Source organism: Artemia franciscana, chromosome 9, assembly GCF_032884065.1.
Source record: "Artemia franciscana chromosome 9, ASM3288406v1, whole genome shotgun sequence".
Lineage (NCBI taxonomy): Eukaryota > Metazoa > Arthropoda > Branchiopoda > Anostraca > Artemiidae > Artemia > Artemia franciscana.
Genome location: NC_088871.1, coordinates 41,686,419 through 41,712,799, shown reverse-complemented (window position 1 = coordinate 41,712,799; position 26,381 = coordinate 41,686,419). Strand labels below are relative to the sequence as shown.

The window sequence follows — 26,381 nt, the reverse complement described above, 5'->3', positions numbered from 1 at the left end:
ATAGTAAGAATAGTCCTTGGACAATTTCCATGGAAGACAACCTCCCTTCCCTTGTCTACAGGTTTGACTTAATAGATACGGTTTTGCTTGATCAATTGACAGCATAAAATATAAAGATAAAAGTTGGATTTCTCAAAATACCGATGACATGAAACTTTATAGTAGAACACAATAAATATTATAGACACAAACCTCCTGAAGAAGGCGTTTACGGTTGTTCCAATAGTAGCTTGATTCAGGTACATTGAACAGAGACCATTTCGAGATGAACCATCTGGAAAAAAAATTGTAATAAAAAAAAGAGAAACATTTCTTGGCCCAGGCGTTAAGACGCAACAAAAATGTCATTTCAAGAAGGAGGCAATTCATTTCAGGGATGAGGTCCAACCATAGAAAAAAAAGAGTTCTAAAGGAATTTCTAATGGAAAAAAGTTTGATTACCTCCACTGCTAAAACTTTTGAGATTTTGCGTTATTGTTCACAATAAAACTGAATCGACAATAGAATAATCGTTATTGGGAAATAGAACTGGATGCATATCCGACATTGAATTCATACGTGTAATTGGCATCATTCTATGAGCTTGGCCAGAGTCAACTCAACTCCACATGAGAAATCTGGGGAAGGTAAACAAGAAGGTGTGTGAAATTAATCAACGCGTACTATGGAAATATACTATGTTTTCTATATCCGAACTTGAGCATTCTAGACTTATTAGAGTGATTTATAGGGAATTAAATTATATCTTGAAATTAAGGTCATTGTTTAAGCTTGTCTATAAAACTTTATTATTACATCTTATCAATTGAAACTGTGCGTAATCAGAAATTATTAATGTTGTCCATTTCAAATGAAGTGACCATTAATCATCTAACTAACACTACAAGCAACATGGACTGGTCAGTTTTTGTATTCAACAAAGTAGAAAGAAAAAATTCATAGAATTTACATCAAATTGACTCTAATTCATTCAAGAAGGCCGAAAGCCCAAGCAAAGCGAGTGGAATTTTCGAGGCCCAAAGGCCAGAGCTACCTTTTGAATGAAAAAAGGCTATTTGAGAGGGCTATCAAAAAGCTAATTTAGCAGACGGTTTAGTTTTTTGTCTAGAATTTTTCTTATATATATATAAAGTTGGGTATGCGTGCTTGATCACTTTACAATAAATTTACAATTATAGCTCTAATCATAAATATTTTAGAGCATTTATAGAGAACGCCACCTAAGTGACCCAAGCCTGTTTCTTCCAAAAAGGAATGTACGAATTGATTATTTACAAGATAGCGGGTTTAGTATAAGCAAAAAAAAAAAAAAAATAAATAAATAGGTTTTAATGGTTAGAAATCTTATCCGATCAATAGGTTTTATCTTTAGTAACTTAAATAATTGAGTCCATAATCCGGTACGTATTTTTCTTCTTATTTTTTTTACGCGTTTCACCTTATTGAACACTGAATTTCACTCTATTTCAATGATGAAATTGCTCACCCTCAGTAATAAATTTGACAGCCCCAACTGTTAGATCCACACAGGTTGGCGAACTCAGCAAACAGGAAGATATAGAATAAAAGCGTGGCTTCATTAAGGGGAGTTTAATGATGAGAGCTTCAGCGGGGATACTCAGTGATGAAAATTCTTCAAGGAAGCTCAGTACGGTTGGCCATTTGGAATGCTTCCACTGCTCATACCTCCCCACATCCTGAAATAAATTGTACGCAAAACTGTTAATTTGGCAACATATTTCAAATCCTAAGAAATAGCATTACTTTTTTTTAGCTGTGCACCGAAAGCAATTAGAAAAAAGTAAAGTATATATGGCGGCCGTACAGCTTAGCGTCTTGATTCAATTTGCATGATATACCCAGGTAAGTTATTTCTAAAAGTTTCCGATACGTTAAATAAGAAATACAGCTACATCACCAACTCTTATCACTTTCAACTCTTAGCTTTTGATTCTAGTCCTTCAATTTTACAAGTGAACGAAAATCAAACATTTTTTTTTGCCTCCTCAGCTCCCTTGCTCGAGGGCATTCCGTGTTCTAATTTTCACTATCAATTGTAAGATTGGAATTAATTCAAAAATTGTTGCCTTATTTCTTTTAATGCTACGCTCTGACAAGAGTTCATCCACGACAGCCAGCGAGGTGTTATATTTGAAACAGAATTCGAGTCATATTTTATTTTGCATCACAAAGTTGGCTTAAGTTATTGTAATATCATTCATGAAAAGATATTTTTCCCTAGATAGCCTAAAAGTGCACAAAGAATGGCTTAAAGGTGCAAGTTATAGAATTAATAATGTAGTAGCAGGGTTTCAAAAGTTTTTAAATAGTAGTCTCTATACAGACTACTATTATAATAATAGAGACTAAAAATATAATACAAAGCAAGTAAGAAAACCCATATAGGGATCAAGCATTCAAAGACACTATTCTTCTTCATAAATTAAATAAAAAGTCTAATCAGCACAGATATATCGGTCAGAATTAAAATTGCAAAAAATCGAGGATACAGTGCCACGGCATATCTCTAAAGCTTAGACTCTCTTAAAGTACAGGTTACTAAAATTTCCTGAAAAGAAACCTAGATTGAACAGATATTCCTTTTTTTCCCACTTCAAATAAAATAAAAAACTGAGAATGCAAAAATGTAAGAAGAAAAAACCCGGTGGAAAAAAAATAAGACACGAAAGTTTGAAGTGAGACTACCTCATCATTTGAATAATCAAAACTTAATAGCTATACAATTTGAGAGTAAAAAAGCACCTGTGAGAGCATATCCAAGCCTTCTTTTTCTTTTGGATCTGTAGCGTAGGTAGCAAGATCATATAGAAGCGATTGGGTCGGGGGAGTTGTAATATCCAAAAACTTTTTGAACCAGTCAAAGACTGTAGCAGGAGGTAGATTTTCATAACAAACCCATTCTTTCCTTGGGCCTGAAATAAAAAAAAAAAAAAAAAAAAAAAAAAATGAAGTATAAAGTAAAGCCAAGAATCCAAGAACAAACATGTAATATCACTATAGATAAAACAAAAGGCTGTACAAAGGCACTGACTTAACAACCCGATTGAATTACTACTAGTTGACTCTGTAATCTCATACAGAATCAACCCAGCTCTAGATGGGTTCATGGAGAAAAATGAGGAATACATACAGGAAAGGTATGCAAAATCGAGGATAGTTGTCCCCCCCCCAACACCCCACTTGTCTCCTTGGCTCAAGGGCCAAGACATGAAGATCAGCTCCATCGGGACTGTAAAGCCCAAATGCGTATCTTTTCTTTTTTTAGAGATTAAAATAATTGGCTTCCTTAAGCTCTTGAGACTAAACACATCTATTGGGTCTTTATTCATAAAATAAGGTTAATAAAACAACTAGAGGTTATGTTTCAAGTCATACATAACCACATTCATAATAGTTTGATGTGTAAAGCATGGCCATCAATTGGAGAAGACTCGAATCCAATCCCCTGGTGGATTTCATTAAAAAACGATTTTTTTTAGTATTTTCAGTAAAAATTAAAATAATAACAATCTAATACTGCAGCACAAATTAGGTACACCACAAACGCTGATATTACAAAAAAACATTTTTTTCTTTTTTTAATTGATGTATAAGCCACAACAAAGTAAAGGTGTTTATTTATAAGCCACAGTCTCCATGCCATTTTACTATAATAACTGAATACACATATTCGCTCTACATTTTCTCTCAGTTGCTCCTTTCTCGTTTTGCTGATCGTTTTCTTTTTTTTTTTTTATGTCCATCAGTAGTTCATGGACTGCCTGCTCATGCAATTAATCTTCTCATAGCTTTGTTTATTGGAAACGGCCAGGCATGTTCTTAGCATACAAAAAAAAAAAAACAATCTTGATTTTTATTTCTTTTTCCTCAATATCACAAAATCCCAGGTTTGCCTCATTTCTATTTCTAGATTCGTCTTGTCACGACAGCAAATTCAAATTTTTTTGGTTGTTCCATGTCTACATAAAATACAAGGATTTTGCCTTAGATAAGAGAGCATTAATTCGAGAAAAAACACAGAAACAGAATTATTTTGTGGAAAATAATGCTAATTACAACAAATGCAACGAAAATGTAAATATTTTGAATGCTGAAGATCTATACACTCCCCTCCCAAATTGAAAAAAAAACATTAGCCGTGCCAGCAAGCACCAGACAAGACACCATATAAAAAAATAACGTAAAAATAAGTTACCCAAATCAGACAATAACAAGTTCTGTTTTTGTAAAAAAAAAAAAAAAAAATAATAAAACAAAAATAAAATTTATCCTTAACAAGCCAGCCCGACTATTTACAACACTAGACAGCCCTTGCCCCACTTACCTAGGCTTTGTGGTAACAACATTACAATTAATAAAATAACATAATGGAATAAAGCCGAAGTACAAGCATTAATTAGGAAATATTACCAGCAATAGTCAACATTTCCTTCTGTATCATCAAACGGTGAGTCTGTTCAAGACTTGGGATAGGATTTAGCTTCTGAATTACCTTCGATACCATTTCATCTGCATTTTCTGAAAGTATCCCAAGATGATCACCAGGCTCGAACGAGACAGGGTTATTCAAGCACAAATCTTGCCAAGATAATCTGATTTGAACCGTGCATGGACTAGAATACATAATACAAGATATGTATATGCATGTATTGAATCAAACACAAAAGCTGCAAGGCCCATGGCTAAGAAAGCACGAGCCGAAAATTTAGGAAATCCAAATGTGCTTTTGCAACATGGTTATATTACTTCAGTGGTTGCAGCAGCAGCTGCAACCAAGTAAAGAGTGAACCAAACTCCTCAGTAACTGAGAATGAAAGAAAAGTCTTTTGAACAGGATTGTCAAATCCAAAAAGAGATTCCTATTTGCATCTGGTCAAAAATGGTAACTATTATCCCATTTAGACACAATAGTAAAAATAATTACAAAAACTAATTGAGGAATTTCAATAAGAATCCGAAAGCCTTCGCAAACAAAAGCAGATCGAAACAAAAACTAAACCCTTAAAATCATCATGGTTCAAAGCCTTTGAACCCTGGATTTCACCCTCATCCGCCTTCCCTTCACCCTTTTGAAAACACGGTACAATAAATATACTCTAGCCGAGATGGTGTTGATGAGTCTGCTTTATTTTATTTTTCTCCTACGACAGCAGGCCGCCAGACTGTTATAGTTAGATGTTTACAGGGCTTAATGAAAGCTAATACTTGCACCTACGTGCTATTTTTACAAACGGCACAAGAGTTAAGTCCCCAATGGCACCAAAAATGACATTTTTTGTTGCATTTCTGTATACGTCACAGATATCTACTCACTGCAAACAAAGCAGCAAGTTTAGAAGCTCGAAACCCTTCAAAAACAGCGGCAGATCAAGATAAAATTGCACCCTCCGAATAAACAAGTTCGAAAATTCGTAACTAGAGGTTTTAATCCCCACCCTGTGAACAGATGAAAATCATACTGTAGCCAGGATGGCAATTATGCATAGTTTTGTCTCAAACTTCTTTTTCTTTTTTTTCTTTTTTTTTACCCTTTAGTAACAGAATCCGTGTAAACACAGATATTCGTCTTTTTTTAACATTCGTCTTTATAGCAAGAGAGTAAAGTGGCAAATAATTTTTAATCTTACTGGTCATGGAGTAAGAATTTAGTGCAGGCAGTATCAAATGCAAGAGACAGAAAAAAGATCCAACATCAGAAAAAATAAGAACAGACAACATTATAAAGACGATTTAACCGAAGGTGTTACATCAAAGGAAGATAAATAATGACAATCTCCCTGAAAAATTGACGCTATTAACAACAAATAGGGAGAAATCATAGAGAGGGATTGCTTGTTTATAAACCAAATATATCAACGAATCAACATTTTACAAACATAATGCTTCAAGCGAAGATTATGTTTAGATCACATCTTTAGGCTTATTATCGGACCTATTATATAGGCTTACAAGGGATCTTGAGTGGCCCATAACTTAGCATTAAAATTTAGCTACCAAATTAAACTCATCCAGTGGTGTCACTTGCGGAGAGAGTAGCAAAGCCCCCCCCCCCTACGCATGATTATGCTTCCCCTCCCCTTATATTGATTTTTTTTTTGGTATTTCCATTAAAAAATAGTCTTATTGCCCGAAACCCTAAAATGGTCCGAAACCCCTATTATTAAAATGGCCCAAAACCTCTAGAGTTTGAAATATATATCCTCCCAAATGTAATTTCCTTGAACTGACACAACTAAATACGTCTCAGCTACTCCTAATGGAGCCTTTGAGTTGGTAAAATGCAACTTTTCTAGTAGATCTAATAAACGACATTAAAGATATGGGAGGAGGAAGTGGCTGGCTAGAAATTTGATGATCTTTTTTGGCTTGATTGATTCTTAGGCTTATTTTGGCTTATTTAGGCTTATTATATAGGGGCACGTCCAGGTTTTGTTCGGGAGGGGGGTTTACAAAAAAAACGGATCAAACATTTTTTATATGCATATTTGTTGGGATTTAAGTAGGACAAAATTTGGGGGGAGGGGTTTCAAACCCCCTAAATCTCCCCTGGATACGGCCTTGTGCAGAGGTTTGACTTTTTGCCAAGTTGTTTAAGAACAACTGCTCAAATACAAGAGCCGTGTGCTAACTAAAGAAGTTAGCCCAAGTTTTTGGTAAAATGGGGTGAAAATATATGTCCTACTTCTTGCCTCTTTCTCCTACTTCTGTCCTACTTCTTGCCTAAGATTTCAATTTTTTCAATACTTCTAGAAAGCCCTTCGGTCAATTCTCTCTTAATCAGTGATTGAAGTATGGGAATTTAAGCTAAGAGCATAATCAAGCATCCTCGTAGAAATTTATTTTGCAAAGTGGGCAAAAATTTTGGATAGGAGTGGGGGGAAGGGATTAAACGACACAGTAAGAAGCAGCTGAGCCGTGTAAACAATATAGTGATTTGTGGGAAAGCTCGATAAATGTTTGAAATTCCAAAGTGAGGAGGAGGGACCGAGGCACCACTAACGCTATATGTCCAATATGTATTTCTATTTTGGAGAGCGGGGATGGGAGAATAAAAGAAGATAAAAGAAAGGAGGCCAATTGCATGATAAACACAGGAATAGTAGGAAGCTCGCAAGAACCCAGTAATTTCCAGGGAGAAGGGCCAAGGCACCACCATAAAAGCCTCCATATATTTCTATTACAATGAATAGGAATTAAAAAAAAACGGGATTTCAAAATATTCAGCTCAAATATAACAAGTATAAATTCGAATAGAAACATGTTTCAGCTATATATGCAGAGATCGGTGACAGGCGCCTCATTTTGGACACAGTTCTGTGATTAGAGATATTTGCATATACACGGGGCCAAAACTGACTTTTACCCATAAATCTTGTTTGAGGCGGATTTGTTTTTACTCGATCCACGTGTGTCTCTCTGACATTTCGCCTGCTTTAGACTCTAGTTATTTTTTTAAATATATCCCATCCCAATGAACGTAAACGTGCACGCCAGTTTAATATTCCTTGACAAAACTTACAATTGTTCCTAAATGTTAGGTGAAAGAGAGAGAGAGAGAGAGAGAGAGAGAGAGAGAGAGAGAGAGAGAGAGAGAGAGAGAGAGAGAGAGAGAGAGAGAGAGAGAGAGAGAGATGAATAATAGAGAAGGACTTACCCAGCCTCTCTGCTACCAGCAATTACTTCATTATATGTCACCTTAAGAGGTAAAACTTCTCTCCCAAGAGATTTGGAAAAATCTAGAAAATTATGCATCTTTTAAATAGACACTCGCCGGGGAAAATATCTGATTTTTGATACTCCAAGTCATTTGAACTAACTTGACCAGAAAGCGGGGTATACAGTATTTCCCTTCAAATGGCGTTAAAACTTTATGTTACTTAAAATTGTTTGCCTTTCGTGGTAACAGAATCCACCGTTCCAGTTCGTGGTGACAGAATCAAAGTAAAAAGCGACCCGCGACAGTAGCAATCGAAGCCCCAAAAATTAAGATTTTAACAACAAAATAGATATTTAAAGAATCTGCCTTTTATGGAAATTCTGAATACATAAAACTTGTTGAGTTTCAAGGTGACTGAGATAAACATTAAATTAAAAGTAAATTTCAAAGAAGAGAAAAAAAGGACCTTACGAAAGTGGTCCAATCTTCCTTTTTTTTTTTTGGTCTCTAGATGGAACCAACTAATCTTTTTTTGTGTGTGTGTGTTATAGAAACAACCGCATCGTAGCAAACATCCAATTCCTCCCATTTTCTGCCATAAAACAACACTTTTTACCTAACTGGTTTCCAAATTCTATCGAGCGGACAATTTTTAGATAACCAATCGATGTAGAACTGTCGAGTTGCTAATTAATATTTTATTTATCTGATTTAGATTGCCTTCCGAATTCTCCTAAAAATTCATTGGCTCAAAACCACCGCTTCCGTTAGACCAATGTTTTGATACAATATCCTGTTTGGCTGTTTTCGTCTGTTGCTTTGGGAATTGGTACTTCTGTCTCGAGAAACAAAAAAAGCAACAAACTAAAGTTCTTTTTAACGTGCATGTTTGATCTTCACTGGAAGACGTACAAGGTGACTTGCTGAAGAAGAAGAGAAAGTTTTAAAAAACTACCGCCAGGCAATTTATTGTCAAAAAAAAACAATAAAACAAGGTATGTTGTTTTTCAATTGATTAATCTCATACGAGACAAATAGAACTTTGAACTACTAGAACTTGAAGTTGTTCTGATGAGTTTCTTCAAACTAGTATTTAATAGCCATTCTATATTTCGACAAAAATCTCCTAGTCTGAAAAGCTTCTAATTTGAATAAAATTACAATATTGTACCTGTGAACCATTTAAACAGAAAATGCCGCAGAGTTTTAATAGTCGTGCACTTGGGCCATGAAACTTTTGTGGCACCTTTTGGCTTGAAGTGAGGCTATTTCAAAATCCATTTGAAGTAGTTGTGGCCAGTTGCTTGGATAAAATCCAGCTTCGAGTTTTTACCAGCTTTTGCCCAAGGAAGAGTTTTCTAATGTCAAAGCTTTGCATCAGGGTACCTTCCAATCTTTGGAAGAACATATGTGTGAACACATAATTTCAAGGATGAAATACATAAAGAACAATTTGAGAACTAATTTGTCAGACGATAATCTCAGGTCGCTGCTAACGTTGGGAACGTCAAACCTAAAGCCAGAAATATCTACTCTTTTGGCATCCAGGAAACTGTTTCACCATTTCCACAAATATAGATGTCCATGTAGAGTGTATCAATGTATTATTAAACAATATTAAATATGATGTTAAGTAATATTAATATTATAAATAGAATAATATAAAATTAAAACAACATCTAGGTTTTGAATCTTTCTAATTTGAACCTCTAGTGTGTAGTTGGCCCAAAACTGCTGTTTGACAGACAATGTGGCCCACCGACAAAAACATTTGTAGACTCTTGCTCAAACAGAGTGATTAGAAATTTCTGCCACAATTCTTCCTTGTTTATCTTCCCAAATTCTGGCTTTCAGAAAATAATATTGCTCTAATGTTAAACTTTCTTCCATCGAGGAGAAATAAAGAATCATTGAATAAAAAGAAAGACCAAGAAAGTTGGGGAACATATAAATATCACCTTTCGAAATATTTTTTCCATCTACTTAGTGAAGAACTGCTACAATTCAGATATAATAAAGACGGAGACAGGACTCTGCCTATTCTATATTTTCTTCTTGGAATTTACAAATAATTCAAAAACTTCGTATGAAACAGCTAGCCTAATAGAATAAAAGGACAATATGCAACTTACACTCTGTGAAGTGAGGTCCTTCAGAAGCATCTGCAGAAACCAATTTCATATTTGATTGAACAGGTTCTTGGACAGATTCTGTGCCAATAGTAACCACAGCTTTTGTCGGTAGCTTTATGTGGAATGCTTCACAAGCAGCCTAAAAGGACAATGCGTGGTCTAAATGGACCCATATTTTTCTTAACTTTCTATTTCTACCCAACTTCATTCTTTATAGTTAGGCAATTCTTGATTAATCACACAAGAGTCGATCACTGTTAGAACCTTTTAGAGAAACGCTATACACAAATCTCTTTATGCTTGTGAGCATATGTAAAATACCTTATAGGGAATAGAATAAAACACTTAAAACGCACATTTGAAAAAAAAGCGACAAAGAACCCATTTTTTTTAGACATAAAGCGAAGATAATACAATACGTAAGAAGGGTCAGAAGGACGTGGCTCCCCGCCAAAAAGGAGGAAGAAAGAAGGAGTTTAAGCTGTTGTATTAATAAATATAGTAGACAAATATTAGTGGTTTTTTCTTGATAACCTAAATAAGATTCCTGTTTATCCCCTGGTCAAAATGTAAAACTTTTACAAGTTTTATTTAAACAACTTATAGCAATTGTATGTATATCAGCCAATTGTAATTGTCCATTGAATGTTTTGCATATTTTTTTTTTATAGTTTTTGTAGTTCAATTTTATTGCTTATTAGCCAGTTTTAAACAACTATTGTATTTATTTATACAGATTTATTCAAAATCTATTTGTTACGCACACACATTCCCAGAGACCCTAAATATTATACTTTGGCGTAACCCGATTATATATAATATCTGCTGATATACTCTGAATCGGCTATCCTGTATCATTAAAAGACGTCCCCGAAAACTTCTCGGCCACACCCTCCGCCGCCCCAAAGTTACGATATGACGAAACGTCCTTATCTGCGAGCCAGTACCATCCTGGAGACGAGATCGGCAAGAACAGATGAAAAATATTTTGTTAAAATTCAAAGAAGATCCTGAGCCATGGAGAGGCTTCCGTAGGCATGGTAAGAGATGGGACAGATACCGGCTGAAGCTCACTAACGAAGCTGCATCCGACAGATCAAAGTGGTCATCAGATGTAATTAAGTCTATTGGTGCTGGCCAGGACAGTTCTTCGTCTGGTTTCTGCCGAAAGTAAAAAGTACCCCGATTATAGCCCACGCAAACAAATAAGAAAAATCATAAATGATAACTAAGCAAATTTGACCAATTGAAATTACTGAAGAGATTTATTTCTTCATGCCATTCATTCGCTTAATGATGAAAAGCAAGAAAACAAAACTCCAGCGGGAAGCGATTCAATGCCTGTACGTATTGTCCGATTAAAAAAAGAACCTTTCCTAAGCTACATGATTAAATTAAAAAAAAAAACCACACACTAAAAGGTCATATGTACATAGTAAATATACGCAAGGAGTCTTGCCTGAAAGGTGTCATTTGCCCACTTTTTAAATGTCTTTTCTTGTCCACTCATTTCGTCTCCACATTCCAAGCGATGAATACGTTCAGCACCCAATGAACCCAACAGAGCATCTAAAGCTTTTCCAAAGGCGCAATAATCCTTGTATACCGTCGATCCCAGTGCAAAGCAAGAGAATCTGTAAAAAAAAAGAACTAGTAAAAAAGAAACAAGAAAAATTGATAACTATAAAAATAATAAAATACTTTTCAAAGACTACAGTAATATAAAAAAAAAACAATGCAGCGATCAACCAAGTAAAAATTTTAGGAAAAAAGAAAAGATAAAATATCAACTACAAAAAAAAAAAACTTAGGCCGAAGACCGCAACAATTTGAAAGAAAAAACAATATAAAGATCAGCTTAACCAAATATTCTAATTTGTCTTTCTTTTTTCTACGGAATGAATCGCCTTGTCATATAGCATTTGATCTATAGCTAAGATTTTTCTTCTTTTGCCTGAAACATTAGAAGAAGATAGTGGCGAAAAATTTTATTCATGAAAAAAACTTTAATTCGGAATTTTCTATAATCAAATTTAGAGAACAGAGCTGATGAATTGAGCTGGATAGGACTACTACATATTATTTGCTTTTTTTTTCTTTTCTTTTGCAGATTTGTAAAATCTCCCTCCCTAAGATAAAAATTACAATGCACACGTTTTCGATAATATAGTTTAGATCCAAAACGGAAGATTTTTCCATTGCCCCAACAGTGATGTTATCTACCTTCATAGGCCATTTTTGTTGATGATTTTGGTGAGTTTATGATTTCATTTTCTGTGTTTGGGCCGGAAATTGGTGAATGGCATCAAAATCGCTTCTTTTCTAGTAGTGATATTAAAAGATGTTCCAACGGCAGCAAAATCAGTTTTTGAACTAATACAGATATTATTTTGTTTCAAACACAATCAATATTAGTTGCAGATTTGGTGAATGTGTATTGCATCATTTTTCTTTTTTATGTGTGTGTGTACAAACATTTTTTTTTACGAGATACGAATTGAAAATTTTGAGTGGTTGACAATATTTTTGTTGCATTATACAAACAGAAAAAACGGGCTTCTAAATCTGCTCCAAAATGACCAAGACCAAACTTGTTGCAAAAGCAAGCTGAAGGGAAAAAAAGATCTCCCATCCCACCTTTTCTACAAAAACGAAATTCATATTGCGCCATTACGAAAAACAATCACGCAAGGAATTTTAACTTGTACAAGATCCAGAGTAAGCCCGTGACAAAACCCCAACCCTCGCACTGTCCAAAAAAACTTTTTAGGAGAAATATAGCCACGTTGCATCTTGTTTGAAGCTGAATCTTGCAATGCTTTTCAATTTATGTTGCTGGAGGACCGAAGTAGGAAATTGGCCTCTCTGACACCACCTATGCCCCTCTTCTCACCATCAACTTTACAGTAGAAAGTTGTAATAAAAAGGACAAAAACAATATGAAAAAAAATCTTAGACACCAAAAAGTGTATTTTAAGCTCTACTTTTTGCCTAGTTTCAGAATGATGACTCCGCCAGTCTTTGCATATTCTCCCATAGGCTTGACAACCCCTTTCTCATTTCCAGAAATACCAGATCGCATTCTACTCGAAAGCCATTATTCTACTTTATCAAGATCTTAAAGCAAGTATGAAAGTGAAATAATAGAAAACACTATCTCGTTAGAAGATTCTGGCTCATGACCCCCCCCCCCCAAAAAAAAAAAATAGTGCAAAGATTTCCATTTTAACCCCCCTCCCCTCCTCCCAGAAATAGGGTCCTATGTATGTGCATGTTCCAGGCGTATTGGTCAGTTGTTCGTCTTCTTGAAGAAGACAAAGGAATTAAAAGACCCAGCAAAAAGAGATTGAGAGAGTCAGAAATAATTCAAGTCAGAGAGCTATGGAGTAATAAATAAGTCGTCACCTGCTAATATTAAAAAAAAAAACGAAAAAAAAAAAAAAAACGAGACTAGGAGATACTAACCGTACGTTAATTAGCCAATCACTTGATTTGACTATCTGTGCAGGATCCTCAAATCTCTGACTTGGGAGCTTAACTAAAGGGCCACGCATATTTCTTTCTCCTTCCCGAGCCTGGATTCTGGCGGCAAGTCGAGCTGGCTTATCCCTAAGAAGAAATAAAAATCATCAGATTTTAAACATTAAAGAAAACAAAACAAAAATCGTTATAAAAATGTACTACTTAAAGACTTACTTAATGCAAAGAAAGGAAAATTTAAGACAGAGTGAACGAAACAAATGCAACATATTACTTTAGGATACTGGGAAGCAAAACAATAACCCTGTAGAAACGAGGCACATTTTTTTCTGAACTAAAGAAAGAAGAAAAAAAGAACTATTATTCTATTCCTGAGATTATACGACAGCTAAAAATTTATAGACTGAACAACTTATAAAAATCAGTAAACTTTATGATCTGTAACTTAACTTGTAACTTATTCTGTAAGTCTGTAAACTTAATCTAATATTTAGGCATTTTTGCTAGATCACTGTCCTTTTCTTTTATCTATATAAAGAAATATTATACATTTGGAACAGAGAGAGAAGGCACCTTGTTATACGCCCTCCTGCCTTTATGTGGTTGTCCATATCATTTTTAGACATCTTTTGGAAGACGTCATTATAATCAGTACGGTAACCTTCTCGAGTCTTGATAATTTCTTAATTGGCTCTATTACAAACTGTATAACATATATTGAAATTTACTTTGTTAAGAATAATTTTTAACTATGTCTGAGTCAAAAATTTAAAATTGGTATTTTCAAGGGAAGATGATTTTAGCCGGAAAAAAAGGGAACAACATTTCTGCCCAAGATCACAACCACAGTCCACCAAATAAATTCAAGTACATTGCCAGTTCTGCGGTAGTGGGGCCTCAGTAATGCAGACGTTTGAAATTAAATCTAATAATATTGCTGACAATGCAATTTAATTTATTCAATAGCCGGGATACATTACATTTTTTTAAGCTTTGGTTTTAATTTTTCCTCCCTGTGCTAGGTAATCCCTTTTATTTAAGTGTCCATAATCGTGCCAACCATAATAATGATTCTTTTTTCAACGACTCAACTTCCGAATCTACTTTTCAAAGAATTGAAAATGGAAATGGGTTTTCTAAGAGCATTCCTAAATTCCAAATGATTAAAAAATCAGTCTTGGCTCAATTCTACAGGAAACGAATGGCTAGCAGTGATACTTGATATTGAATGACCTAAAATTACTACTACGACTAACAGCTCATTGCAGCGCCAAGCTGTCTGAGTCCAACGCAGCAACGCATGCTTTTCCCCCCATAAAGGCTCTTTCTTCACAACGTCCCAAACAGCTCATATTTCACGTAATTATTTCCTTACGGTATTTTCCCACTGCATTCGGGAACGACCTGCTTTTCGTTTGGCCCTAGACGATTCATGGACAAGAACAACATTTGGCAATCCGTCATTTTTCATCTGCAGAACGTGTCCTAGCCATCTTAACCTTCCCCTCTTTATAGCCCAAGAATGCGGAACTGAACCACATTTTTCGTACAGCTTACTGTTAGGAGGTGACCTAAAGCTTGACATTTAAAGACAATATTATAATTTCGGAGCCAACCAGAATTCGAAATTTTAGTTTAATATCTTTAGAGAAATAAATCCAAACTAAAATCCTACATATAGGTGAAAATCTAAATTAATCTATTAAGTTCTCCAAATGCGTAACTATAAAGAGGAAAAATACTCACGATGCTATGTTTGGAGTGTTTCCTTGCTCAACGAACCTCTTCTTGAGAGATTTGTAAAATTTTTCTCCATTATCCGGAGGATCACCACTTCCAAATGTAGACGCCACTACGAGAATCAAATCTTGGAACTCCATCTTGGCAACATCATAATCTTTCATGCACATAACCTAGAATGCAATAGCGATACTAATAAACTACATGTGCTGCAATGTAACAGAAAAGAGACCACGGTGTTTTGAAAAAAGCATAAAATAAGACATCGAATGGTACTACTTTCTTTTTATGATCATGTTTCCCTTTTGGAGTAGCCATCCACTAAACTGACATCGTTATTGCAGGGAACATTGTAAAAACAAGAGACGTCCTACACAAAAGTTTTGTACTTTTGCTAATTATCAGAACGACATCCAAAAGATATCTAATAACGGTAAAACAATGCATAGTCCAACTGCCATTACAAATAATGAATGAAAGTGTAACTAAGCCTCAATATGTTAGCCACAAGTCCCTTCTTGTGCACAGCTCAGCATATATATATATATATATATATATATATATATATATATATATATATATATATATATATATATATATATATATATATATATATATATATATATATATATATATATATATATATATATATATATATATATATATATATATATATATATATATATATATATATATATATATATATATATATATATATATATATATATATATATATATATATATATACATATATGCTTTGCTTTTAAGAAGTAAGATCTTTCAAAGAGTAGTTTTTCGAGTTATTACACAATAATTCAGACTTAAGGCAGTGTTTACTTTCAATTACACGGTTTGGCCTAACAATAATGCAATTTTCAAACTTTTGAAATTCCAAAGAAACAACCTTTTATTGCTTTTTATTGATGACACTGTAGCAATATGGGCTTTTCAAATAAGTACAAAAATCTATAATCTAGTAGAAATCAAGCATAGACAAGTTGAAGAAAAGAGAAAATTTATTTTTCAGGATTGTGTGACATGCAGGTATGCGCTTACACTGCCATTTAGCTTCGCAGACCGCGGTGCAAGCGCTATAGGACCGCCTGTACTCTGCTTAGACTTGAATATCCCCAGGAGCCCAGGACCTACACTAACTCCATGAGAAGCATGTAATGCAGTATAGCCATTTGGAATGAAAACTCTATCATCTCTTCTCTCTCTGTTAAGTGCCATCCATCCTCATGGGACGTCTTGGGGTCAATCCTTCCAAAATCTGACAAACTAGAGTTCGATATGCTCTAAGACTACATCATGTCAATAACAATAAACAACCTAAAGAAAAGGCGTCAACCTTGACAGTCCAAAACGTACCAAAACCAAGATAGCCAATAGCTTGGATTTACAAGTTAGGTCCTGGGATCACAGTCAATTTTACCATTAACATTAATAAATAATCAATACACTCACCTCGGGTTTGAAAGCTTTTGAGAATACATGTGCCAATTGTTTGGCAAAACCAAGGGATTTGCCAGTTTCAGTAGCATAGAGAATCATTGCTTTTGTTCTGTTGGCATAAGCTTTCATAAACATCCTTTGAGCAAACAAAGCTGCCCTAAAAAAGAAAAAAAAATATTAAAAAAAAATATATCTGTATAAGAGAAAAGTAAGAAACAGAAAGAAATAGTTCACATACTAGTACGTACATTAACTGATTTATATTCCACGACTATAATTTACAAAAACTTCAAAAGACAGTATTGTATATACCAACAAGCAATAGGCTGTCTATATATTTACTTCAATTAATAATATGATTTGTGAACGAGTAGGAGAAAATACCCATTTATGTTCCTTTCCAACAAAACGGCATTTTATCTAGATGGTAGCCGTGAGAGAAAGGATGGGGGTCAACAAGAGAAATAAATTTTAAATAACAATCACAAAATAATACCAATAAACGTTTATTTCATTTTTTGGAGATGGGATAGTTTTGGACCTCTCAGTTTTATTCACAGACTGCAGTCCTGTCAAGGGCACAGATGATTACTCAACCAAACTGAGAAAAACCGCGTACATTTTTCACAAAATATTCACTCTAGAAAATTATTTGATCAAATTAACACTGACATGCAAAGCAAAGAAATATGAACTGCTATTCTTCCGCAGACAACCCTTCACCCCTAAAAAGTGAAATAATATAGATGGGCTAAATATAACCCTACCTAGTAAAATGGATTTTCTATGAGGGGGAGGGGCGTGAAAACAACAAGTAGGCACAAAAGATAACATGGTAAACAGCTGCATCCTTAACAAAAAGCATGTCGGTAAGGCTATGTGTAGTAGATAGCCCAAATCCAAGAAATATGGAAAATAAGCAACAGGAAATTTTTAAAAAGAAATTGAAGAAGAACAGGGCGAACAATTACATTATAAAAGAATTCTATTATTATATTTCAACAATTTTGTAGTGGATGTCAACAAAACACACCCACAAAGCAAAGTTCCTGTTTATTAAGCAAACAAAATTAGAAAATAAATAAATCGTCGGAAAGAAACTGAGCAAATTATATAAAAGACTTTTCGCTTTATATCTGACGATTTGTTGATCTCAAATCATTAAAGCTGACAAAAACCTCATGGAACATTTTTAAAGAGTTATAAAGACAGACAATGAAGTAGTTAAAAAATCAGGCAAATTTGTTACATTTTTTAATTAACAATGAGGGTTACAGAGGAAAATAGAAATTAAAAAATTAAAAAAGAAATTTCTTTTTTAAGAAATTTCTCTCTCTCTCTCTCTCTCTCTCTCTCTCTCTCTCTCTCTCTCTCTCTCTCTCTCTCTCTCTCTCTCTCTCTCTCTCTCTCTGATTAACAATGAGGGTTACAGAGGAAAATAGAAATTAAAAAAGTAAAACAGCAAGATACTTTTGCTGAACTTAGTTAAGTATGGGAAAGTGAAAAGACCGGAATGAAGCTAAAATTTGTGGTATTTAAAATGGCTATAAAGAATGTTAAGCTTAAAACTTGAACATTAGCACTGAAGAAAGAACACGAGGACAAAATGTGTTTAGTAAACAAAGTTTAGCCACAATATTCATTATTAGCGCAAAGAACACGAGCCAGATCAGCATATGTGACTAGTGTCATAAAAGAGCAGCTTCGATGACTTGGACATGCCTTAAGACAAAATACAGTTCACAATTATAAAATATACTTACTAAATAGCCTGCAAATGGGAAAGATACAGTCAAACTCAACATATTGCGCCGGGCTGATATTAAAAGAAAGAAAGAATCTTTGGGGATTTTGTATTTTCGGGACTTTCGTCTCAAATGTCATAATGCTAAGGTGAATTCGTAGCAGAAGGCTTCGAGCACTCATTCTTCGAAAATGGTTTTCAACATATCAAAGTTTAAAAATGAAAATACAAATCTAAATAAATACTAGTTGCTTAGGACAGTAAACGCAGTGATGTATACTCGTAGGTCAGAGTTTCATATATATCAATTTTCCAGACAAGGCTTAGTTGAAAGTTTAATCAAACAAACTAAAAATCTTAAACTGTAACCTCCCAGTTTCACCACTATATGTCTAAGCTACGTTTTTTTTCCTTTTTTGTTATTGAAGAATATTATTTATATTCTTGTCAAAGAGATTATATTTTTGTTTGATTAATATCTATTCACTACAGATTATCTATTCTGATATACTATAGTACAGATATACTACAGATATACTATAGTCAATATCTATTCACTACAGGCCAACACTTTATACATATAGATCGAAAATAGAATTAGAAAAAGGTAAACTGACCTTGCCATGTGCCTAAATCTCTTCAAGTAATCAATTTCTCTCTTTTCTAAGGTTCCTCTAAAATGTTTTCCAAAGTTATATGTCTTCCATGGCTGATCCTGGAACACAAGATGAATGTGATTTGGACAATAGGGATGCAATTAAAAGCTACTTTTAGATGTTTGTAGGGATCATAAAAAAGAAAAAACATAGTAAAAATTATACTCACAAAGTGAACGGTATCAACATTCTAGGGGGTACTTTCGAGCTTACTAGGGAAGAAAGAAAGAGGGCCAGGATTGGCCAGGCATTATGAGCCTTAAAAGAAGCAAAATTATGTCAATTTACTCACTTATGTGATAAATTTTAGAAAGCTTAGGTTTATATGAGACCAATTGGTCATGCTTCAAAAATTGGTGAAGGAAGGTGGTTGACATAAGAATACCCCGGTTCCTATAGTTTAATCGCTTTTGTTATAAGTTCCACGCAAAAAATTGGAGTCCTATTCATCAGGAGAAAAAATATTTCATTTTGACGTTAAGACATATATATATATATATATATATATATATATATATATATATATATATATATATATATATATATATATATATATATATATATATATATATATATATATATATATATATATATATATATATACATATATATATATATATATATATATATATATATATATATATATATATATATATATATATATATATATATATATATATATATATACAAAATAAACAGCTTATATCCAATCCCCAGTCAAGGGGTATGTGCCCCCCTTCCTCCCTCCTATCGCATTGTCATAACTTTTCGTATGTCTAGATTGTATCATATTTGTATACAGGGCTGAGTCCAGAAGCAGCAGGAGGGGGAACCGGGGTTGAATCCCACCCCTCCCAAGTATTTTTCTAACTCGTAAATTGGTCATAAAAACGCATACAAAAAAAACTGCAACTCGTCCTATGACTCGAAAACTAGACTTAAAAATGGAAGTAAGCTCTCCAACCTGAACAAAAGCTCGTTTGGTAACCCACACCCTCTCGAACCGCTTTTCTGTGGTAAACTTCTGTCTAAAGACTCTAAACAAATATCCTTTTGGTAACCAGACCCAACAAAAATTCTTTTGGTAAACCTCAACTCCCTCCCTCTCAAAAAACTGAAACTCCCGTTCCCGAACAATAATCTTTTTAGCCCCCTTCCCACCCCCTTCGAACAAAAATCCTAGATGTGTACCAGATTGTATAGTGCATTAACATTACTGTAATTTTTTGCAAGGAGTTTATATGTTAAAAAACCTTTGCAAATTAATAAGATAATTTGAGTTTCTATTAGGTTAGTATTGTAGTCTATTTCTGAAGTTCTAGATCGTTTCTATTTTATGATGATAGATCTTTATTAAGAATAAACCTAGGAAGGAGCGATGTGCAACAGATAAGACATACACTGATAGTCTGTGTAGGCTTCGCTGCAAGTTTCAATCCCCACTACACAGCTAAGTTCAGCAGATTTTAACCAAACATTGTCTCCTTTGATGTGAAGCAATTGACTGAGTGAAGCAATTGCTTCACTCAGTTTATGGTTGCCCAACACCCACTCTGACGGTTCGAAACTCTTTGCTAACCTAAAAATTACTGAGCTTCTATAAATTTTCATAAAGAGTTGTAAATTTGCTCAAAACAAATACAACGACATACAAAATAAATACGGGATGGGTGATAATTAAATTATGGCTTATAATTAGATTAGATAATTGATTAGAAATCTGAGATAATTAGATTAGAAAGGCACAAGGGGCCATTTGGGTATGATGTGTCTCAGGACTCCCCTTCATCTTTCTTCGCAGGAAAAAAACCCCTAAAATCCAGAGCTTTCACACTGAAAATGCACATTTTTTATTCTAACCTTTACCTCATTCCCTCCTTATATAGCCGTTTGATTGACCAATTTTCTACACATACCTGATAGTCGTACAAGGGTTTGATCCAGTAGAATAAAACCTCTTGGTGGTAAACTGGAGTTGTAAATGATCCAGGCGGGTTGACCCAAACCCAATCTGTGGGACATCCACCTCTCTCTTCATGCTCGCTCTTGAAATGTTCAATAAAAGTCTCGCAAGCTGTCTGATGGTCGACTATGGTGATTTTTGCTTCCTAATAGCAAAGGTCTGATTAAATATTACAACAAAACGTTTACTGTTTCAAAGAGACAACTTGAACACCAGTGCCTACATGTTGAAATCTATAACAATACATGGACAAGGTTCGACACAAAAACCTCCCGTTTTTTATTCTTATTCGCCAATTTTTGGACACTTATTTCCCTTGCAATTCTAGGCAAATTGTTGGTCAACTAACGTTGAATTGAGTTTTAATTAGTGCAAATGTCTAAATTTATAAATTGAATCAATCGCCTTGCCAAGTTGAAGTCTAAATCCATTAAATCCAAGTTTAAAAAAAAGGCTAGCAACAACAAGCTCAATGGTTAAATTTTTTATGACCTGTTAAATTCAATAGCTTAGTAATTTCATCCCATTATTCCTTGTACTGACAAAACTCAATTCCTCAAGGAATCTCTCTTCGAGCCCAATGAATTGTATCATTCACCCCAGTACCTCCAAGACACAATTAAGGTACAACTCGCACACCGAACAGTCAGTTTGGCTCAAAAATTACAAGTATCTTCACATAAAGAAAAGAAAATTATACACAATTAATTTTTACGCTTCCCTAGCCTGCGAAAAATTAAAAATCAGGAGCTGCAAGCAAGCTTTTTGTTTTCTAGAAAAGATACAAACATATCCACAGGAAAATTATTTTTAACTTTCAACCACTTATTGTAGCTAATACGGCGGGATAGCATAAATTAATCTTAATTAGTTAGATAAAACGACTGGTATGACGCAGGCAAATATGGAAACTAACAACAAGAAGACAAAATAAAGGATAAGTTGCTGTTTTATACACACTAGTTCTAAACTGTTTGAGATGGTTAAACACCTTAGAATACAAAACAATTCTGCGGTTCAATTCAGAACAGTGTACCCACATTTTATTAAGTTATACAGGCGAGCCTTGAATTCTGTGTGATGGCAAAACTTGTCACGCTTCGACTAAAGTCTTGATGACTAGTATTGTTTAGTCAATTTTTCATATTGATTTGCGCAGAGCAATTTGTTTTGAGAAAGCTTGACCAGATTCTCAAGAACAATGTTTCCACGATGTGGTTTAGGAAGCGTTGTGCAGATACACTGTTATACACCATAAAAATTATAGGAAACTTCGACCTCCCTATTTTCATTAAATGCGAGTTTTATTCAAAATCATCAACCACTTTAACAAGGGCTGAACTCAAGTCACACTCAGGCATTTCCATTCAAGACAGCTTTCTACCTGGGAGCATTACAGAAACTACCTTTGTGACAACGATGGATTACTTCCTAAACTTACACCATAAGGACTAATTTTTCATTGGGCGTGTTTTGATTTTAATGGTTGTGATTGGTCTTTCAGACCAGCCAGATTGAAAATTGCCTTTTGGTAGATACCGCTATAACTATATTTTAGATAATCATAGTCCCTCCAGAAAGGGACTGAACACACAAAGGACATAGTTAGAAATTCAGCTCTCACTTCTAAACTGGATTTGGTTGAGATCTACCGAACCCTTTTGAAAGATATCTTGACCTCAGGCTTCGAATAAGGCCCTGATCACAAAATGGTAGAACTGGAACATTAACTCTTACTCCCCGGCAAGGTTTGTGAATATTAGTCGACTCCTTCGGGTAAATGACCGATTCAGATGAAGTTAGGGACCCTTCACACGAACTAATATTGAACCAACTCAGATCTTCCAGAAAAAACAACCACAATACTTACTCTTACTTTCACCCATGTGCGACTGAAATTTAACCAACCATTCTAGTAAATATCAACGTGACAAGAATTTAGGGAATACCTCTCCCAACCATATCAAAATGGTTACGGACCGCCAAAAAGCAGAATTAGGGCACATAATCTTATTTTCGACCAAGGTTGGCCAAGATCCTATAACTTCCCATGAGATAAACTGATGACAAGGAATTAGAAAGCAATCCCTTTTCTTTCCCCAGATCGGGCAAGGGCCAAAAATCAGCTATTATATTAGCCTTTACTCTATTACCTTTCTTTAAGAGTCCCTTCTAGCAAATCCACTGATCAGAAGAATTTAGCTATTCGTTCCTCATATTAGCCGAATCAGCAACAAACTAACACGAGTCGCAGCATGGGCGCTTGCTCTTATTTAAAACAAGTTTGGCTGAGATCCAACCATTCTTTAGATTAGATACTTTCTTAAGTTGCGTCTGTCACCGCAACCATGATATCAAAGTACGACCAACTTGGGTTGGGACAGTTGTGGTTTGCTCCTTGCTAATAAAATGGGTGTACATTTTGTGATGCTCTTGCCGGACAAGATTTTGTAATTTCCATCTCTTGTCGTTACCGAGTCAGAAACCACTGATGGCAACAACAAAATAAAAGCTCCGGTGCTGCTTCAAAATAAAATTTTGATTGGTCAAACATAGGCATCACAAATGTGACATCAATTTCAAGCTAAGTATGAGAGTGAATTGACTAAAGAGCATAAAATGTCATTGATAATTGCCAAGAGAAAAGCAGAGAAACTTACCCGAAAACTGTGCGCTACAGCGACAACCAGCTCGCTGACGGCCAAGTCTCGCCAATTACTCTCGTTTGTTTCTGTGTTCAGGCCCATGATACCAGCCATCACCTAGATATTGCAAAAACTATTAGCAAACCACAAGAAATAACATTTACTATCTAGATTCTATAAGACTAATCCTATCTAGATTCCACATAGATACTATGAACTCGTTCCAAAGACCACTGTCCCTTCTAACTGAACAATAACAGCTTTTACCGTGAAACGACATTATATGCAAACAGAAAATAGGGGGAAAAATAATACTTTTGTGCAGAACTGTTTTAGTGGTTATTTCGGCCAAGAGAAACCGAAAATATGACTCTTACTTTTTTTTTTTTTTTTTTTTTTTTTTTTTTTTTTTTTTTTTTTTTTTTGCTTATACAAATATATTTGTTTTTTTTACTACCTTACACCACCAATTAAGCTTACTTAACTAAAAGTCATATTTTTATTTTTTGTTTTCTTTTCTAACACTTGTTGACACAATGAGACTGTTTCAGCAGCCTAACCCCTTAAATATGTAACATCAAAGAATAAAACGTACAAAGTAACATACTAATATAAAGAGTATAATTCACAAAGATAGGGATGTAAAATTATCCTGATCTTGAGTAGCAGAATTTTACTACCCAAGAGATCAGATTTTATACTATAAATCAGTTTATTATTATCCGTAAGCACATCCAAGTTGCACGACAAACTAACGAACAAATATAAGTTGAAATGGTAATAAGTCCTTTTAAAAGACAGTGAAAACAGATATAAAAAATCTGGATATTTCGACCACAAACACCAGTGGTCGTCATTCAGCAGAAAAACTAAGGCCTTAAAATTAAAACAAACGTACTTATACAGAACAAAATAAATACTTTCGGGTCAGAAACAGTTTTCGGGTTGTTCACTAGATTTGTCAGAGAGAGTTCATTCAGTCTTGAGTGGCAAATTTTCTTCTTTAAAATTGCCAACATGCAAGTTGAATTTCTAATGAAGGTGGCACAAACTTCTTTTTCTTCCAATTGCAAGAGAAATGTTGTTGAATTTAAAGTTATATACTTGACTGTATACGACCACTGGTGGTCGACCATTGATGTAGGAGGTCAAAATATCCCGATTTGTTATATGTGTTTTCACTGTCTAATAAAAAGACTTAACCCTATTTGAACTTTTATTTGTTCGTCATTGAAAGGCAGTGTGGTCTTAAAAAACAAAAACAATACCTAATATAAGGTATTACGTCCAAAAAGACGAAGTAACAAGAACGCAGAACTCGGCGGGTAGAGGGGCTTATAATCTTGTGGTTGCAGGTTGTCGTATAGGGAGGGAGGGGGATAAAAAAACGTATCGAATATCAAGGTGTTTAAAAAATATTAATTTGGTCACTTGAATCCCCCAGGAAGCGATAAATCGAATTTCTAACCCAAAATATTTGATTTACTTACAGGTGCGAGATTGAATCTATGTTTATCTCCTAGATCACGTGATCCTATTTCTGAATCCGAGTACCAGCCACTGAAGGGTATCGCACTGAATTCTAAACCACCACAGTCTAATTTCAAGCATGACACTCCCGGGAGGGCAAACCACTTGTAGCCAAGATCGGTGAATTTTTCATATCTGAAATAAAGAGAACGTTGAAAAGAATGCCATACAAAAATTCAAATTAATACGTTTTCTTAAGCTTTAAAATTCGAGAGTGTAAAGTGAAACAAAATCATCAAAACTGGCCATACACAATGCATCGCAAAATAACAATAGAATTCTTTATTACATTTCTTCAATGTCATCATAAATTTTAACAAATAAGCAAAATGCATTTTCAAAAATCTCTAATAAATTACTCACTGTATCTCAAATTGGGAAACCTTAAAGTTGGATAAATTTACCACCTAAGAAAAAAAAACTTGAGAAAAAAGTCATTCGAATCTCAATAATGTATAAATTTAAAAAAAAAATCTAGAGTTACTTATGAGAAATCAACAGCCCAACCAAACTAAACTTGTGTTGTTTGTTATTGATCATCACAACAAGATATTTCATGGCATACTTTTCTTTGATTGACGAAGCAGAAAGAAATTCTGAAAGTTAAAACACGATAAAATACAAGAGATAAAATACGGTAACAATACTGAATCTAGAAGATCTAGCGGTAGACCTAGACAATTAAAAATAAGAGCTAAAGACTTCTGAAGATCAAAAGCACGGAGAGAAATTACACTACTAGAACTTGCAGGGTAGAAATATTTTATCGTATGTGCTCTTCAACTGTCACACGCCCATTACCTTCTGGCGAATCTAAACATTTAAGCACCTCTCTTCGTTGTAACGGTTTTCCCAAAGATTCTGGGAATGTCGCCAATAGAAGCGTTAAAGTTCCGTTTTTATATTCAAATTGAATATAAATAAACTAAAACGTCAAGTCGACTAATCTATGAGAATCTACAAAATCCAAAAAGTGAAGGAGTTTAAAATACTTTGTAAACATCAGTAAAAAAGCTCCGCGCCTCCTAGTAACAGAAAGGGATTTTGTTAAGCCCTATTATTTTTTTTTTATATTGTATTTTTTTCATAGTTAGAATCGAAGTACTTCTACATTACATGAAGTAAATTAAAACGTAAATACGATCCTTCTGGAATAGGTACATCGAAAACGAATTAACTTGTCTGTCTGGACCACAAAACACTATATGAAATGGTCAGGAATCATCAAAAGCCTTTTCGGACACAGCTGACATATTGTAATGCAATAAATTAAATATGTATTCAAATCAATGAATATATAGAAAATGGCTTTAATGTTTTATAGTCGGACGAAAAAAAAATGCACGGGTCAAATGTTC

At 34.4% G+C, this 26,381-nt stretch overlaps 1 protein-coding gene and 1 long non-coding RNA gene across 3 annotated transcripts in view; one reads left to right on the top strand and one right to left on the bottom strand.

The window, feature by feature from the left end:
* LOC136031426 (nitric oxide synthase-like protein) overlaps nt 1-26,381 on the bottom strand; it is a gene marked incomplete at its 3' end in the record, with an annotated part of 110,263 nt that overhangs the window by 44,547 nt on the left and 39,335 nt on the right. For both annotated transcript variants that reach the window (XM_065710995.1, XM_065710996.1), the window contains 14 exon segments: nt 193-274; nt 1,487-1,697; nt 2,764-2,933; nt 4,432-4,634; nt 7,676-7,757; nt 9,811-9,949; nt 11,270-11,444; nt 13,276-13,419; nt 15,037-15,203; nt 16,498-16,642; nt 18,847-18,944; nt 20,802-20,993; nt 23,509-23,610; nt 24,984-25,158. In XM_065710995.1, the coding sequence (XP_065567067.1) occupies nt 193-274; nt 1,487-1,697; nt 2,764-2,933; nt 4,432-4,634; nt 7,676-7,757; nt 9,811-9,949; nt 11,270-11,444; nt 13,276-13,419; nt 15,037-15,203; nt 16,498-16,642; nt 18,847-18,944; nt 20,802-20,993; nt 23,509-23,610; nt 24,984-25,158 (2,085 nt within the window).
* Nucleotides 1,695-14,194, top strand: LOC136031428 (uncharacterized). Its single transcript, XR_010618507.1, has 3 exons — nt 1,695-1,863; nt 8,394-8,673; nt 11,921-14,194. It is a non-coding gene; the product is annotated as an uncharacterized LOC136031428 (long non-coding RNA).